Source organism: Oncorhynchus nerka, linkage group LG9a, assembly GCF_034236695.1.
Source record: "Oncorhynchus nerka isolate Pitt River linkage group LG9a, Oner_Uvic_2.0, whole genome shotgun sequence".
Taxonomy (NCBI): Eukaryota; Metazoa; Chordata; class Actinopteri; order Salmoniformes; family Salmonidae; genus Oncorhynchus; species Oncorhynchus nerka.
This window is the reverse complement of record NC_088404.1, coordinates 1,618,930-1,633,852: the sequence shown is the minus strand read 5'-3', so window position 1 is coordinate 1,633,852 and position 14,923 is coordinate 1,618,930. Positions and strand designations below refer to the sequence as shown.

Below are 14,923 nucleotides of genomic sequence, written 5' to 3'. Positions count from 1 at the left end.
CAGTACCAGTCAAAAGTTTGGAAACACCTACTTCTTCAAGGGATTTTCTTTATTTTTTTTTTACTCTTTTCTACATTGTAGAATAATAGTGATGACATCAAAACTATGAAATAACACATATGGAATCATGTAGTAACCAAAAAGTGTTAAACAAATCAACATATATTTTACATTTGAGATTCTTCAAAATTCTTCAAAGTAGCCACCCTTTGCCTTGATGACAGATTTGTAGGTGTGTCCAAACTTTTGACTGGCACTGTATATTAATGATTTATAAAAGTTATGGTCATATTTTCATTTAAACATATAATATTTTTCATGTTGTACTTTATAACTTTATATAAATTATACACAGAGTCTGAAGACACACTCTCTGATATGTTACAATTAATATCATTAAATGCAGTGGCCAATGACGGCTCTAGGTTTTTTTATGCAGTGGCCAATGACGGCTCTAGGTTTTTTTATGCAGTGGCTAATGACGGCTCTAGGTTTCCTTCACGCCAAGGCATTGCTCTGGTACAATGATGTGTTCATTTGATAGAGGCCAGGTGCCGGATTCATAAAGCCTCTCAGAGTAAAACAGTGCTGACCTAGGATCAGGTCCTCCATGTCCATATAATATAATGTATTATGATCTCAAATGCTGATCACATCATTTCTCAGTTTGCAAAATTCTGGTAGCTTCCCCAAAATGTCCAGCTTTCCCAGAAATCCTGGGTTTCCTGCTTATTCCTTTCTGATTCTAGGAATCTTCCGACCAGGATTTCTGGAAAAACTTTTGGAAAGTTACTGGGAATTGTCTGCCCTAACTCAGACCCTGTCTCTCTCGTGTTAAATGGACTACCCTAACTCAGACCCTGTCTCTCGTGTTACATTGTCTACCCTAACTCAGACCCTGTCTCTCGTGTTAAATTGTCTACCCTAACTCAGACCCTGTCTCTCGTGTTAAATTGTCTACCCTAACTCAGACCCTGTCTCTCTCGTGTTAAATGGTCTATCCTAACTCAGACCCTGTCTCTCGTGTTAAATTGTCTACCCTAACTCAGACCCTCTCTCTCTCGTGTTAAATTGTCTACCCTAACTCAGACCCCGTCTCTCGTGTTAAATTGTCTACCCTAACTCAGACCATGTCTCTCTCGTGTTAAATTGTCTACCCTAACTCAGACCCTGTCTCTCTCGTGTTAAATTGTCTATCCTAACTCAGACCGTCTCTCGTGTTAAATTGTCTACCCTAACTCAGACCATGTCTCTCTCGTGTTAAATTGTCTATCCTAACTCAGACCCTGCCTAGAATTTTGGATACTGTACGCCTAGTCTTCAGGGTGGTAGTAGTCTTGCTTTCCAGACTGACGGGGCTCCACGGCGGACTGTGGGAAGGGGCTAGGGTGGTAGTAGTCTTGCTTTCCAAACGGATGGGGCTCCACGGCGGACTGTGGGAAGGGGCTAGGGTGGTAGTAGTCTTGCTTTCCAAACGGATGGGGCTCCACGGCGGACTGTGGGAAGGGGCTAGGGTGGTAGTAGTCTTGCTTTCCAGACTGACGGGGCTCCACGGCGGACTGTGGGAAGGGGCTAGGGTGGTAGTAGTCTTGCTTTCCAAACGGATGGGGCTCCACGGTGGACTGTGGGAAGGGGCTATGGTGGTAGTAGTCTTGCTTTCCAGACTGACGGGGCTCCACGGCGGACTGTGGGAAGGGGCTAGGGTGGTAGTATTCTTGCTTTCCAGACTGACGGGGCTCCACGGCGGACTGTGGGAAGGGGCTAGGGTGGTAGTAGTCTTGCTTTCCAAACGGATGGGGCTCCATGGCGGACTGTGGGAAGGGGCTAGGGTGGTAGTAGTCTTGCTTTCCAAACGGATGGGGCTCCACGGCGGACTGTGGGAAGGGACTAGGGTGGTAGAAGAGGAGGTTTGAAGGAGCAGGTTCCAGTGCAGTGACGAGGAGTCAGCATCTTACAGGAGAATTGGTGTAGCGCGTCGTGAGCTTCTGGGAAGAAAGGGAATAGACACTAAATAGATCCACTAGATGTGTGTGTGTGTGTGTGTGTGTGTGTGTGTGTGTGTGTGTGTGTGTGTGTGTGTGTGTGTGTGTGTGTGTGTGTGTGTGTGTGTGGTCCTCACAATGCACAATTACTTTCTGTTGATGTGTTTTCAAAACGCATTTAAGTTCATTCTCTTTTTCCTCAGTAAATGTAACTTGACAAGCCTATTTGAATTCAAAAGTAGTTAAAGGCAGTTGTGGGTCAACTTGAATCAAGGCCATGCTCTAAAATGTAATACAACTTCATTAACAGACTGTATGTTTATGGACAGAGCCTTCGGGAAGCATTCAGACCCCTTGACTTTTTACACATTTTGTTACGTTACAGCCTAATTCTAAAATAGATTAAATAGTTTGTTCCCCCTCATTAATCTACACACAATACCCCATAATGACAAAGTAAAAACAGTTGTTTTGAAATGTTTGCTAATTTATAAAATAAAAAAATTAAAAATTAAAAAAATATTACATTTACATAGGTATTCAGACCCTTTACTCAGTACTTTGTTGAAGCACCTTTGGCAGCGATTACAGCCTCGTGTCTTCTTGGGTATGACGCTACAAGCTAATCACACCTGTATTTGGGGAGTTTCTCCCATTCTTCTCCGCAGATCTTCTCAAGCTCTGTCAGGTGGGGAGTGTCACTGCACAGCTATTTTCAGGTCTCTCCAGAGATGTTTAATCGGGTTCAAGTCCGGGCTCTGGCTGGGCCACTCAAGGACATTCAGAGACTTGTCCCAAACCCACTCCTGCGTTGTCTTGGCTGTGTGCTTAGGGTCGTTGTCCTGTTGGAAGGTGAACCTTTGCCCCAGTCTGAGGTCCTGAGGCTCTGGAGCAGGTTTTCATCAATGATCTCTCTGTACTTTGCTCCGGTCATCTTTCCCTTGATCCTGACTAGTCTCCCTGTCCCTGCAGCTGAAAAACATCCCCACAGGATGGTGCTGCCACCACCATGCTTCTCTGTAGGGATGGTGCCAGGTTTCTTCCAGACGTGATGCTTGGCATTCAGTCCAAAGAGTTGAATCTTGGTTTCATCATTTACATTTAAGTCATTTAGCAGACGCTCTTATCCAGAGCGACTTACAGACCAGGGAATCTTGTTTCTCATGGTCTGAGGGTCCTTTAGGTGCCATTTGGCAAACTCAAAGCAGGCTGTCATGTGACTTTTACTGAGGAGTGGCTTCCGTCTGGCCACTCTACCATAAAAGGCCTGATTGGTGGAGTGCTGCAGAGATGGTTGTCCTTCTGGAAGGTTCTCCCATCTCCACAGAGGAACTCTGGAGCTCTGTCAGAGTGCCCATTTGGGATGTTGGTAACTTCCCTGACCAAGGCCCTTCTTCCCCCCCGATTTCTCAGGTTGGCTAGGCGGCCAGCTCTAGGAAGAGTCTTGGTTGTTCCAAACTTCATCCATTTAAGAATGTTGGAGGCCCGTGTGTTTTTGGGGACCTTCAATGCTGCAGAAATGTTTTGGTTCGCTTCCCCAAATCTGTGCCTCGTCTCTGAGCTCTACTGACCTCATGGCTTGGTGTTTGCTCTGACATGCACTGTGTGATCTTATACAGACAGGTGTGTGCGTTTCAAAATCATGTCCAAACAATTTAATTTACCACAGGTGGACTCCAATCAAGTTGTAGAAACATCTCAAGAATTATCAATGGAAACAGGATGCACATGAGCTCAATTTCGAATCTCATAGCAAAGAGTCTGAATACTTAGGTAAATAAGGTACTTCCGTTTTTTTTGTTTTTTAAAATAAATGTCCAATAAATAAAAACCTGTTTTTGTGTTGTCATTATGGGGTGTAGATTGACAAGGAACACATGTAATTGAATCTATTTCAGAATAAGGCTGTAACATCACAAAATCTGGTAAGGTCAAGAGGTGTGAAAACTTTCCGAATGTATTGCATGTTTGCAGAATTACAAACCATTTAGCCACAGCAAGACTGTCTGTTCACAGGTTCACATTCCTATGTGTGTCCCTTGTGTATGAAAACTGCAGTAAAAATGTTTTTTATATATATTTTATATAAACTGCAGATTTCATTCAAAAGGACACACCTAGTTAGGGATGTTTACGTGTGAACAGGTAGTTTTGCTGTGGCTAAAGGGTTAGATGTCTTCACATGTGGCATTCACATTTTTGTTCATATATACAGCACCAGTCAAAAGTTTGGACACACCTACTCATTCAAGGGTTTTTCTTTATTTTTACTATTTTCTAAATTGTAGAATAATACTGATGACATCAAAACTATGAAATAACACATATGGAATCATGTAGTAACCAAAAAAGTGTTAAACAAATCTAAATATATTTTATATTTGAGATTCTTCAAAGTAGCCACCCCTTTGCCTTGATGACAGCTTTGCACACTCTTGGTATTCTCTCAACCAGCTCATGAGGTAATCACCTGGAATGCATTTCAATTAACAAGTGTGCCTTGTTAAAAGTTATTTGTGGAATATCTTTCCTTCTTAGTGCGTTTGAGCCAATCAGTTGTTTTGTGACAAGGTAAGGGTGGTATACAGAAGATAGCCCTGTGGTAAAAGACCAAAGTACATATTATGACAAGAAGAGCTCAAAATAAGCAAAGAGAAATGACAGTCCATCATTCCATATGTGTTATTTCATAGTTTTGATGTCATCGCTATTATTCTACAATGTAGAAAATAGTCCAAATAAAGAAAAACCCTTGAATGAGTAGGTGTGTCTAAACTTTTGACTGGTATTGTATATTAATTAATTAATTAAATTAACACACTGAACAAAAATAATAACACAACATGTAAAGCGTTGTTCTCATGTTTCATGAGCTGAAACAAAAGATCCAAGAAATGTTAAATATGCACAAAAAGCTGATTTTTCTCAGTTGTTTTGCACAAATGTGTTCACATCTGTTAGTGAGCATTTTTCCTTTGCCAAGATTATCCATCCACCTGACAGGTATAGCACATTAAGAAGCTGATTAAACAGCGTGATCATTACACAGGTGCACCTTGTGCCGGGGACAATAAAACATCTCTGTCTCAGAGCTCTACGGACAATTGCTTCGACCTCATGGCTTAGCATTTGCTGAGACACTGTCAACACTGTAAACTATGGGACCTTATATAGACAGGTTTTTGGCTTTCCAAATCATGTCCAATCAATTGAATGTACTACAATTGGACTCCAATCAAGTTGTAGAAACATCTCAAGGATGATCAATGGAAACAGGATGCACCTGAGATCAATTATCATGTCTCATAGCAAAGGGTCTGAATACTTTCCGAATGCACTGCATATTTATTAGCATATTCCTACAAGCTTCATATCAGTTACCTTTCAACTTGTGTTGAATAGCATAGCGAGCCTTTTTCTCTCGCTCCAGCTCACTGCATAATGTGTCTATATGTAAGGGACAGAAGAATATATTAAGAGCTAGGATTTACATCAGTGGCTTTCACACTTTGGGGACAGTTCACCATATTGTTTTAGCCCTGAACTAACTCACGTGATTCGCCTAGTCAAGGGTTTGATGATTAGTTGACAAGTGGAATCAGGTAGGGTAGCTGTGGAATAGACCAAATGTATTGAATGGCTGGGAGTCCACGAGGAGAGGTTGGGGGATCCCCTGATTTACATCACTCTTTTAGTGATGTAAATCTACAGCCCAAAACATCACTGCTCTAGAGGAGATCTGCATGGGGGAATGGGCCAAAATACCAGCAACAGTGTGTGAAAACCTTGAGAAGACTTACAGAAAACTTTTGACCTCTGTCATTGCCGACAAAGTGTATATAACAAAGTATTGAGATAAACTTTTGTTATTGACCAAATACTTATTTTCCACCCTAATTTGCAAATAAATTCATTATAAATCCTACAATGTGATTTTCTGGATTTATTTTTTCCTCATTTTGTCTGTCATAGTTGAAGTGAACCTATGATGAAAATTACAGGCCTCTCTCATCTTTTTAAGTGGGAGAACTTGCACAATTGGTGGCTGACTAAATATTTGTTTGCCCCACTGTACATCTCCATATGTTCTGAGTTTATCGAGATACAATTAGAGGATAGATTATTCATCAATTGATTTATTTAGCAAACAATTACATTTGAACAATCAACCAATTATATGTATTCATATAACCCTTTTTACACTTGTTGATGTTGTTTAATGGTCCTACTTTACTAACAAAGTTGTAAGCAGCTAGTATTTTATACCAGTATGTCTCCGTGTGAATGTTTGGTATGTTCTCACCTCTCACAATATGAAGCTGCTGGACCATCTCCTCCCTGTAGGACAGCTCCCTTTTCATCTGATGATTGAAATTATCTGGGGAGAAATTACAATAGCTTAGTCATCTTTAGTATAGCCAATAAACTAGCCTACTTGGCTATTATTTTAATATGCCAGCCATCCTTTTAATATGCCAGCCACTCTGGCATCCTACTCGGGCAAAATGGAATCTAGCTTCCTAAACTTCCATTGCAGGTGCAACGATACACCCCCCCCCGCCCCCCTCCTCCTCCTTAGCACGACACAACGCGGAGTGCCTGGATACAGCCCTTAGACGTGATAAATAGCTAAATTACCATTGCAGCCATATGCGTTTGACAGCAACATCAATTATAATCGAACCATGCAATACAAAATTAGCATGCACTAATACCGCGTTCACATGCTAATCGTAAAAAAAGGAAACTCAGAAATGTCCGACTTGCTAACTAGTTGTCCGACTTGCTAACTAGTATATAACTACAACTGCACCGTGCTGACACTTACACTCCTGTACGTCTGGAATAATTGTCTGGTGGAAACTTGCCAGCCAACCAGATAAGCACGGCAAAGCAATTTAGGCATTCTTAAAACTCAGGACAATCCTTGTCCTGCAAAGAAACATTACCTTTATAGTTGAAAAATAGATACATTTTTCAAGCAGTAAGCGAGGAATTTACAATGAAATGTAAAGTGGAGTTTATAGTTACGTGATGACATCACGTGCCTTCAGAAGTATTCGGCAATCATAATTTATCCCGAAAACACCATTTCCGTTATCATTTGTATGATATAAAGTTAGTTCGACAAAAAGATAAATTATCCTTCGAACGGATAAAAATGTTGTTGATTTGTATAAAATGTCTCCTATATCTGCCGTTTCCATTACACATGTCGCAATTAGATATTTTGTTTGCGACATTGCTTTTTGTCCAGCCAGCCAGCAGCCAGCCAGCGTCGAATAAACCTGGATCAATGGAAACCTGCCTGCTGAATTATACCTTTTAAATGTTGGAATTCTCGTTCCAATTTCTTCCTTAGCTCCACTTGCTCCGTGAGTTGTTTCTGCAATTCGTCTGTAGAAAAGGAACGAACCAACGTGTTAAAAATAGAATATTAATACGAGTTTGAAAATTGCTTCGGGGTTTAGACTAAATGGTATAGTAAATGTTGTAGGTTAAATGGTATAGGCTAATTTATGTTAAACGATTCATGTTAAGCGATTTGGTAAATGGCCTCGGGGGAAGCTGTTCTATTTCTTCTAACCTATTCTGTAGGGATCAATCCAATTATTAAAGAAAGTATATCATAAACAATAACATATTTAAACTAATAGACCAACATGTATGATTAATAATAATATGAATATTAATTAGAATAGTTATTTAATGGTTTTATATTTAGCCAGTGTTCTATGTTTGTCTGAGATTATGCTAACATTGTGTGTAGCTTCCTCGCCTGAATGCACACAGAGACAACATTTATAAGAGTACAACAAAAATATACAAATAGGCAATAAAATATAGGCTTAAATACTTGTATATTTAAAGTTCTGACAGAAAATGTAAAATTATCGTATTATCAACTGACAAGTGTAGCGCTTAAACTTACCCTCGTTCAGTGCTTCTCTCGGGCCCTCCTCCCGGCTTTGGCCCTTATACGACTTCGTTTCAACCTCCTTCACTGTCGAAGATGGCTCCTCTCTACTGGCACAGTCATCTGAATAAACAACAAATAAGTGTCATTCCTTTTCACAACATCTATTTTATTATTTAAAAAATATATATTAACAGAACAACATCCAACCTTTCGATTTCACATTGTCTGTCTGGTAATTCGTTGCTGAACCAAAAGCATATGGACTGCTCCTGTCCGGTGAATACACCTAGATAAATCAGACAGGATAATGAGGATAATTAGTAATTTGCATACAATAACGCTCTGTGACATTGGGAACACATTCTCCTATTGGACAGTGTATTTGAACGGCCTTTTATTCTCTGCTATTCACACAGACAAAACAAACATGCGCATACAAGTGGAAAAAGAAGCCCAATATGTGTGTAAAAGCAAGAGGATGATGACTTTTTAAGGAATCAATGAATTAATCACAATTAAATAGTATATTCCTTAGTATGTAAATAGCCATCTAATAGAATGAGACGGACCATATCAATCACTCACTTCATCAAAAGACGTGGTCTTATTGCAGACCGGCAGCTGTTTGCCATGTCTATCTCTATTTGAAGACAGCACCACCTGTATAGGTAGGTTCATTCTCTGTGAATCGACCACAGCGGCCTGCTCTGACTCAGGTATGGATTCAAGGCCGTTTGGTGAACCTGCACCGCGCGAAAGGCTTAGAACAGGGACAGGGGGGCTCCTGCAGTCCTCAATGGAGTGCGGAAGTGACTCCTCATCGTCCTGTGACTTATTGGTCTCCACGTCCACATCTGTCTCGCCAACGCTCTCCACGCTGCCTGGCGATAAGGACCTGTAGCTCGAGCTCTCGCTTAGGAAATCAGGTGACAGATACCCAGCTCGAGCCCCGTTGTACTTCCCCCGGTTACCGTATAGTTTGGCTATACTCTTCGCGTCTTTGATGACGGGTCTGAATGCGGAGACATAGCTAATCTTCCGGGGTAGAACGGGCATTTTACCGTTCATTGACCTCGCCTCATCCCCGGACTTGTCATCCTCATCCCGGGTGGACTGAGTGCTGGAGCACCGCTCACCATCCCCCACACTGTCCTTTGGAGTGTTGCTATTTCTGTCACTCTGCTCGGATGCGTCCAGCTCACTCTGTCTGGCGCACAGGACCTCCGATGGCTGTTTGGGCTGGGCCTGGTGGTGTGGCTGGGCCTGGTGCTGTGGCTGGGGGAAGGACGGTATGGACAGGCCGTCTGCAGTAGGCCAGAACATGGGGAAAGAGTGGTAGGCGCTGTCCTTGGTGCTCGGCCAGGAGAAGACGCCAGAGAGGTGGGCTTTATTCGGCTCCCCCATCACACCACTGTCATCCTTCTTCTGACACAACCCGAAGGCCGGAAACCCGTATGGGTGTGGGAAGAGAGGTGGAGGGATCTTCACGTTCTGCAGCATCCCGTAGCTTTTGCTGGGCACCGGGATAATGGGATAGCTGCGCGTGATGCTCGCTATAGTCCCCATGCCTCCCCGGTTGTCCTCGCAGCGGAGGATTTTAGGGGGGATCTCCGGTGAGCCTCTCCGGGGCAGGTTGGAAGGTCCTTGGTGAGGTTTTAACGGAGAGGAACGTTCGGGCCCGTGGCGGTGCATGGGCAGCGTCCTCTTCCGGCTGCCCCCGTTGAACATGGCTTTGACGTCCTCCCACGCATGAGCTAAATCATCCGGCGAGCCCTTGTCGGTCAGTTTGAGGTGTCTCCTCCAGGAGTTAAAGTTAGCAGCGTCTGGCTGGGTATACTTGGATTCTGATGTTCGGTGAGAGTGGAATATGAATTTATTGGGAGAAAAATACATATTGCAGAAGGAGCACTTGATACACTTGGCTCTGGAGCTGTTGTACCTGGCTGGTATAAAGTTACCACGGCTCCCCCACGTGCACTCGTGGGAAACATCAAACGCGAAATTCTCCGGTAGTTTTGGAGGGTTGTGGGCTCCGATAAACGATTTACAAAGCCTCTCTGCTTCGCGCTTTGTGATCATCCCACAGCGCCTCGAGGAGATGGGCATGGCGCCCGCACGCCTCAGAATCTCCAGCTGGACCGGGGTGCACTGCACGCAGGTGATGCCCAGAGCCACGCGCCGGTTGTGGATCTCGTTATAGCTGTAGTTCTTCAGCAGAGTGTTGGAGATCTGCGCCAGGCACAGTCTCTCCTGACGGTCCAGCACCAGACAGACTATGGGTATTCCATACAGGGCGGTCTCGCTGACCTGGTTGGGTTTCATGTTGGGGTTGAATGTTGGGAGGTCCTGTTTGGAGCTCGGTGGAGAGCAGCTGGAGTCCCGTGTCGCAGGTAACTGAGGAGGATTACACTCCATTACTGGAAGCCTGCAGAAGACAAAAAAAAAACAGTTATTTTCATGATAATGAAAATGTATGTTGTTTATTTTCGTTTCCTCCTTTTTTTTTAACCAATGAACGCTAGTTAATAAACAATCATTATCCTCTTTCCAGATTAAAAAACATCAACAGTATTGTTATAACATTGAATAGCCTAAAACAACAGAAAATAATACAAATATTAGTATTATTATTAAAAACATTAGCACTATCCCTTATCATAATAATGATCCAGTAGACCTAATTAGCCCATACTAATAATAAACAGGTTAGAAAAAATAATTATATACTCAAATGCAATAGGCAAAATAATAACAATTTCACGAGAAAGGTTTTGTGGTTCCTCCGGATTTCATTTTTTCGGGGGATATTGGTCTATTAACCGCCTGCACAAGTCATTAACGGATGAGAGCTGAATTTAGCCGGGCCCAGAGATATATGAATATAGCTTAGCAGGGACAGCTAAGAGGCTAACACGGTACAGAGCAAAAGGAGAAAACACATTTAGCAATGCCAAGAAGCTTTTAACCAAGAGGATAGAACCTGTGAGCACATTTCTTTGTAATTAGTTCAGAAAAAAAAACTGTCACTGAAAAGAGATACAATTAAGATGTTTCAAGAAAATATTCGTTTATTTTTTTCGATGAAGTGACATGTAATATTCACTTTTAATTCTGCATGAAATATATAATGCAATTGATACTATCTAATTTTACAAAAGGCCATCAATGAGCACGCAGATTAATATTCCTGATTGCGTCAATAGATTGATTGTTGTATGAAATTAAATGTATGGTTCTGAATGTACCCCAATGCATTAGGAAATAATGTGATTTTCAATGACACAACATGGTAAAACGGATAAAACACGTTAATCCTTCCTTACAGCGAAGCTTACCTTTTTGGACAGTGGAAAAACAAACACTCCTTTGTGCCAGCGACAACAAAACAGCTATACACTGTGGTAGTCTAATTACACGAAGAGCTACATTCACTCGGTATATTCCCGTTGTTTGAGCAATACATTGAATTCTACTGGAAGGTTTCTCCAATAATTATGTACCTGCCTCTGACTGCGCTCACTCGAGACAGGCTCGCTCTGTGTGTGTGTGCGTGCGGTGTGTGTGTGTGTAAAGACAGTGTCCACGAGGTAGAGCGGAGCAGCCACCTCCACTACAAAGACATTTCCCGCGACACCCGCGACGCAGATCAAGTGACAGCTGAAATAATGGCAAGGCACTCCCACTTAGTGCCAGCATCTTTACATTAACCGTTTGCCTTCGCGATCAAAACTACCGGTGATGTTATCGGTACAATTACATTCGGCCCTGAAACCTTTTCCATAAAATGTTAGGAGAAAGAGACAATAAAGAATTACAGGGTTTGAACAATGATAATAACTGACTTGATGGCTTCCAATATTAGTGGTACCTATGATTGATTGTCTCATATCCCCTCGCTCCACATATGAAATTCGTTATTAACAGGAGGCAACTGTGTAATATTTTTAAGCAACAGTCCATGGAGAGTGTATGTGTTAGCTAATGACTGTCCTATTTGGGTCCTTTAATTATTTAAAACTCTTTATGCTGCGATCAATCACAGACGTTTCTCTCCCGCAGTCTCTTGACGAGAAATTAAAAGGAAATGTAAAACAATCATATAAAATGTATTTATTATCATTATCAAAATAAATAAATAAACTAAACTGAAAAGCTCTTGAAATATTTGATATAAAAAACAAATTAGTTTATAAATGAGACCTCCGCCATTTAATATATCCTATTCCAATTTGTAGATTTTCTCAAATAGGCCGATTCACATCCATAGGCCTATAGACAGAGTCCATGTTTAGCTTATTCATATATTTTATGTATACATTATTAAAGGTCTCTGACATGCTATAAGGTGTTCTAACCAGTATTTATTTTACTAGGCAAGTCAGTTAAGAACAAATTCTTATTTTCAATCAACGGTTAACTAACTGCCTTGTTCAGGGGCAGAACGACAGACTTTTATCATGTCAGCTCGGGGATTCGATCTTGCAACTTTCCGGCCATTAGTCCAACGCTCCAACCACTAGGCTACGCTGAAACAGAATGCTTGACATGCTACAAGGTGTTGTAACCAGCATAGTGTTTTCTGAAAGCGCTTTACCCAATCAGGGTGGTGATAATGACGACAACACAACCCGCCTCTAGCTCTTGCTGCAGCTATGCAATACATCATTCACCTAAATAAAACATGCATTGTTATTGAAATGACATGTGTACAGGGATTTGGCATGTGGTAAAGTGGACTGGCAGCGAAGACACATTGATATTGAATGTAGATTCACAAGATGGGGTACGGGGTACAGGCCATATGTTGAGTTCCCACGGACTCCCACAGCCCAGCAGCCACCGCCTCCAGAGAGCTATGCGTTTTGACAATGATCCGGCTGTTTTAAAGGCCGTTCAATCATTAGGCAGCTATCAAATGTTATAAGCAACATATAACACCCCCCCCCCCCCTTTAACCAGATTGGTTAAAGAAACATATTGTTTTAGTAAGGTGTAAAAAAAAATAAGGTGTAAAGTGAAGACTGGTTTGCCTCTGAACATTGACAATCCATTGTAGCCTAAACGTTTTCATGTCACCGCGGAATGCGGTTTCCCCGGGTCCTCTGTAATGTTGATGCAGGTGTGTAACCGGATAGGTGCGGTTTCCCCGGGTCCTCTGTAATGTTGATGCAGGTGTGTAACCGGATAGGTCACCGCGGAATGCGGTTTCCCCGGGTCCTCTGTAATGTTGATGCAGGTGTGTAACCGGATAGGTCACCGCGGAATGCGGTTTCCCCGGGTCCTCTGTAATGTTGATGCAGGTGTGTAACCGGATAGGTCACCGCGGAATGCGGTTTCCCCGGGTCCTCTGTAATGTTGATGCAGGTGTGTAACCGGATAGGTCACCGCGGAATGCGGTTTCCCCGGGTCCTCTGTAATGTTGATGCAGGTGTGTAACCGGATAGGTCACCGCGAATGCGGTTTCCCGGGTCCTCTGTAATGTTGATGCAGGTGTGTAACCGGATAGGTCACCGCGGAATGCGGTTTCCCCGGGTCCTCTGTAATGTTGATGCAGGTGTGTAACCGGATAGGTCACCGCGGAATGCGGTTTCCCCGGGTCCTCTGTAATGTTGATGCAGGTGTGTAACCGGATAGGTCACCGCGGAATGCGGTTTCCCCGGGTCCTCTGTAATGTTGATGCAGGTGTGTAACCGGATAGGTCACCGTGCACCCACCGGTCCATATTGACTTTCACGAGCATGATACTTTCCTCCTCCCCTCCGATAATAATTACAATTTTGTTCTGTAATGATTTATCTCTCTAAATGATTAGCAAGGTGGATTCCGTACTGTCAGCCATTATCTTATAGGATCAGGAGGAACTGGGTGTTTAAGTTTAGCTGTAGTTTAGCACAGCTGCATGTTCTAAAACAGCACGTTTTGACAGTTTAAATCAGGGCAATCTCTTTGTTTTGAAGCTATATGTCTGATATGAACTTGGTCCATGTGTAACCTCGAGAATAAACTGCACCGGAACAGCTGTATTGGTGGAACGGATTACGTTTTTAAAATATTTACATGCACAATTTGACATCGAAAAAGTGTGAATCAATAGTCTTAATGATAATAGTATAAAATTGTCAAATAAAATAATTTAAATGTTCATGAAATTGTGATTAAAATGAACACAATCTTGATGTCTTGTAAAACGGCACCAAATGCTGCAGTTTGTGCCGTACATGTTCCCAACGTCTAAACGGGTGATAGGCTACACAAAGAAGTAGAATGCATATTAAAGGATCAATCCGCAGTTGCTACATCCATTTTTTTGTAAACAAATTAATAATATGTACCCATAGATTGTTGAAGAATATAACTTATAAATGTCTCATGAGTTCAACTGTCATGTAAACAAAGTAAATTTACTTTGAAAAACAAAGTAAATGCAAACAAACAGTATATAACCTCAAAACATGGTTCAAACTAACGTTGACATCATGGATGGTCTGTCCCTGAATCCAGGGCTCTGTCTATGAATTTGAGAGTGGTTACATTTCTCCAGCCCCATCTCTCATATTTTTTACCGAAACATTGGCGGGGAGGGCTTTGTTATTGTTTCAAGTGCTGATTGCTGCTTTAGAGAATAGAAGGAAAAAAACACGAATAATAAACTCCTAAACCCTTTTAAACCTGAAAAATAATAACCATATAAGAATATTACGCAAAATGTTCTCTGTGCTGTTAAATCGATAAAAAGCTAACGGAAGTTATCCTTTGCTAGACAAGCAGAGGGCTGCCTGTGACTAATAACACATTGCGTTGTTCCGTTTTGTCAGTCAGTGGTGGTCCCATCTGTCAGAGCGACGCGCCACACCGCCTGAATGGAGGAGAAATTGCATTGTCAGGTCGTCGGCTGCATGCGCCCCAGGTCAATAGGGGATTGTAGCCTAATAGCCTACCTCCACGTTGGACGAGATGCTTCTCCTTCTTAGTACAATGAAAGCGTTGAGAAAATTAAACCGCCAATTTAATAATAGTACAT

At 42.1% G+C, this 14,923-nt stretch overlaps 1 protein-coding gene across 1 annotated transcript; it reads right to left on the bottom strand.

Moving 5' to 3' along the window:
- Positions 1 to 1,887: 1,887 nt before the first annotated feature.
- LOC115125193 (SKI family transcriptional corepressor 1 homolog-B) lies at positions 1,888 to 10,317 on the bottom strand. The gene is made up of 7 exons (XM_065022113.1): positions 8,488 to 10,317; positions 8,110 to 8,188; positions 7,915 to 8,022; positions 7,704 to 7,761; positions 7,305 to 7,381; positions 6,286 to 6,360; positions 1,888 to 1,985 (listed from the first exon to the last, which is right to left on the bottom strand). Exons 1-7 carry the CDS (start codon positions 10,315 to 10,317, stop codon positions 1,888 to 1,890), a joined length of 2,325 nt encoding a protein of 774 aa, XP_064878185.1.
- Between the last annotated feature and the right edge of the window lie 4,606 nt (positions 10,318 to 14,923).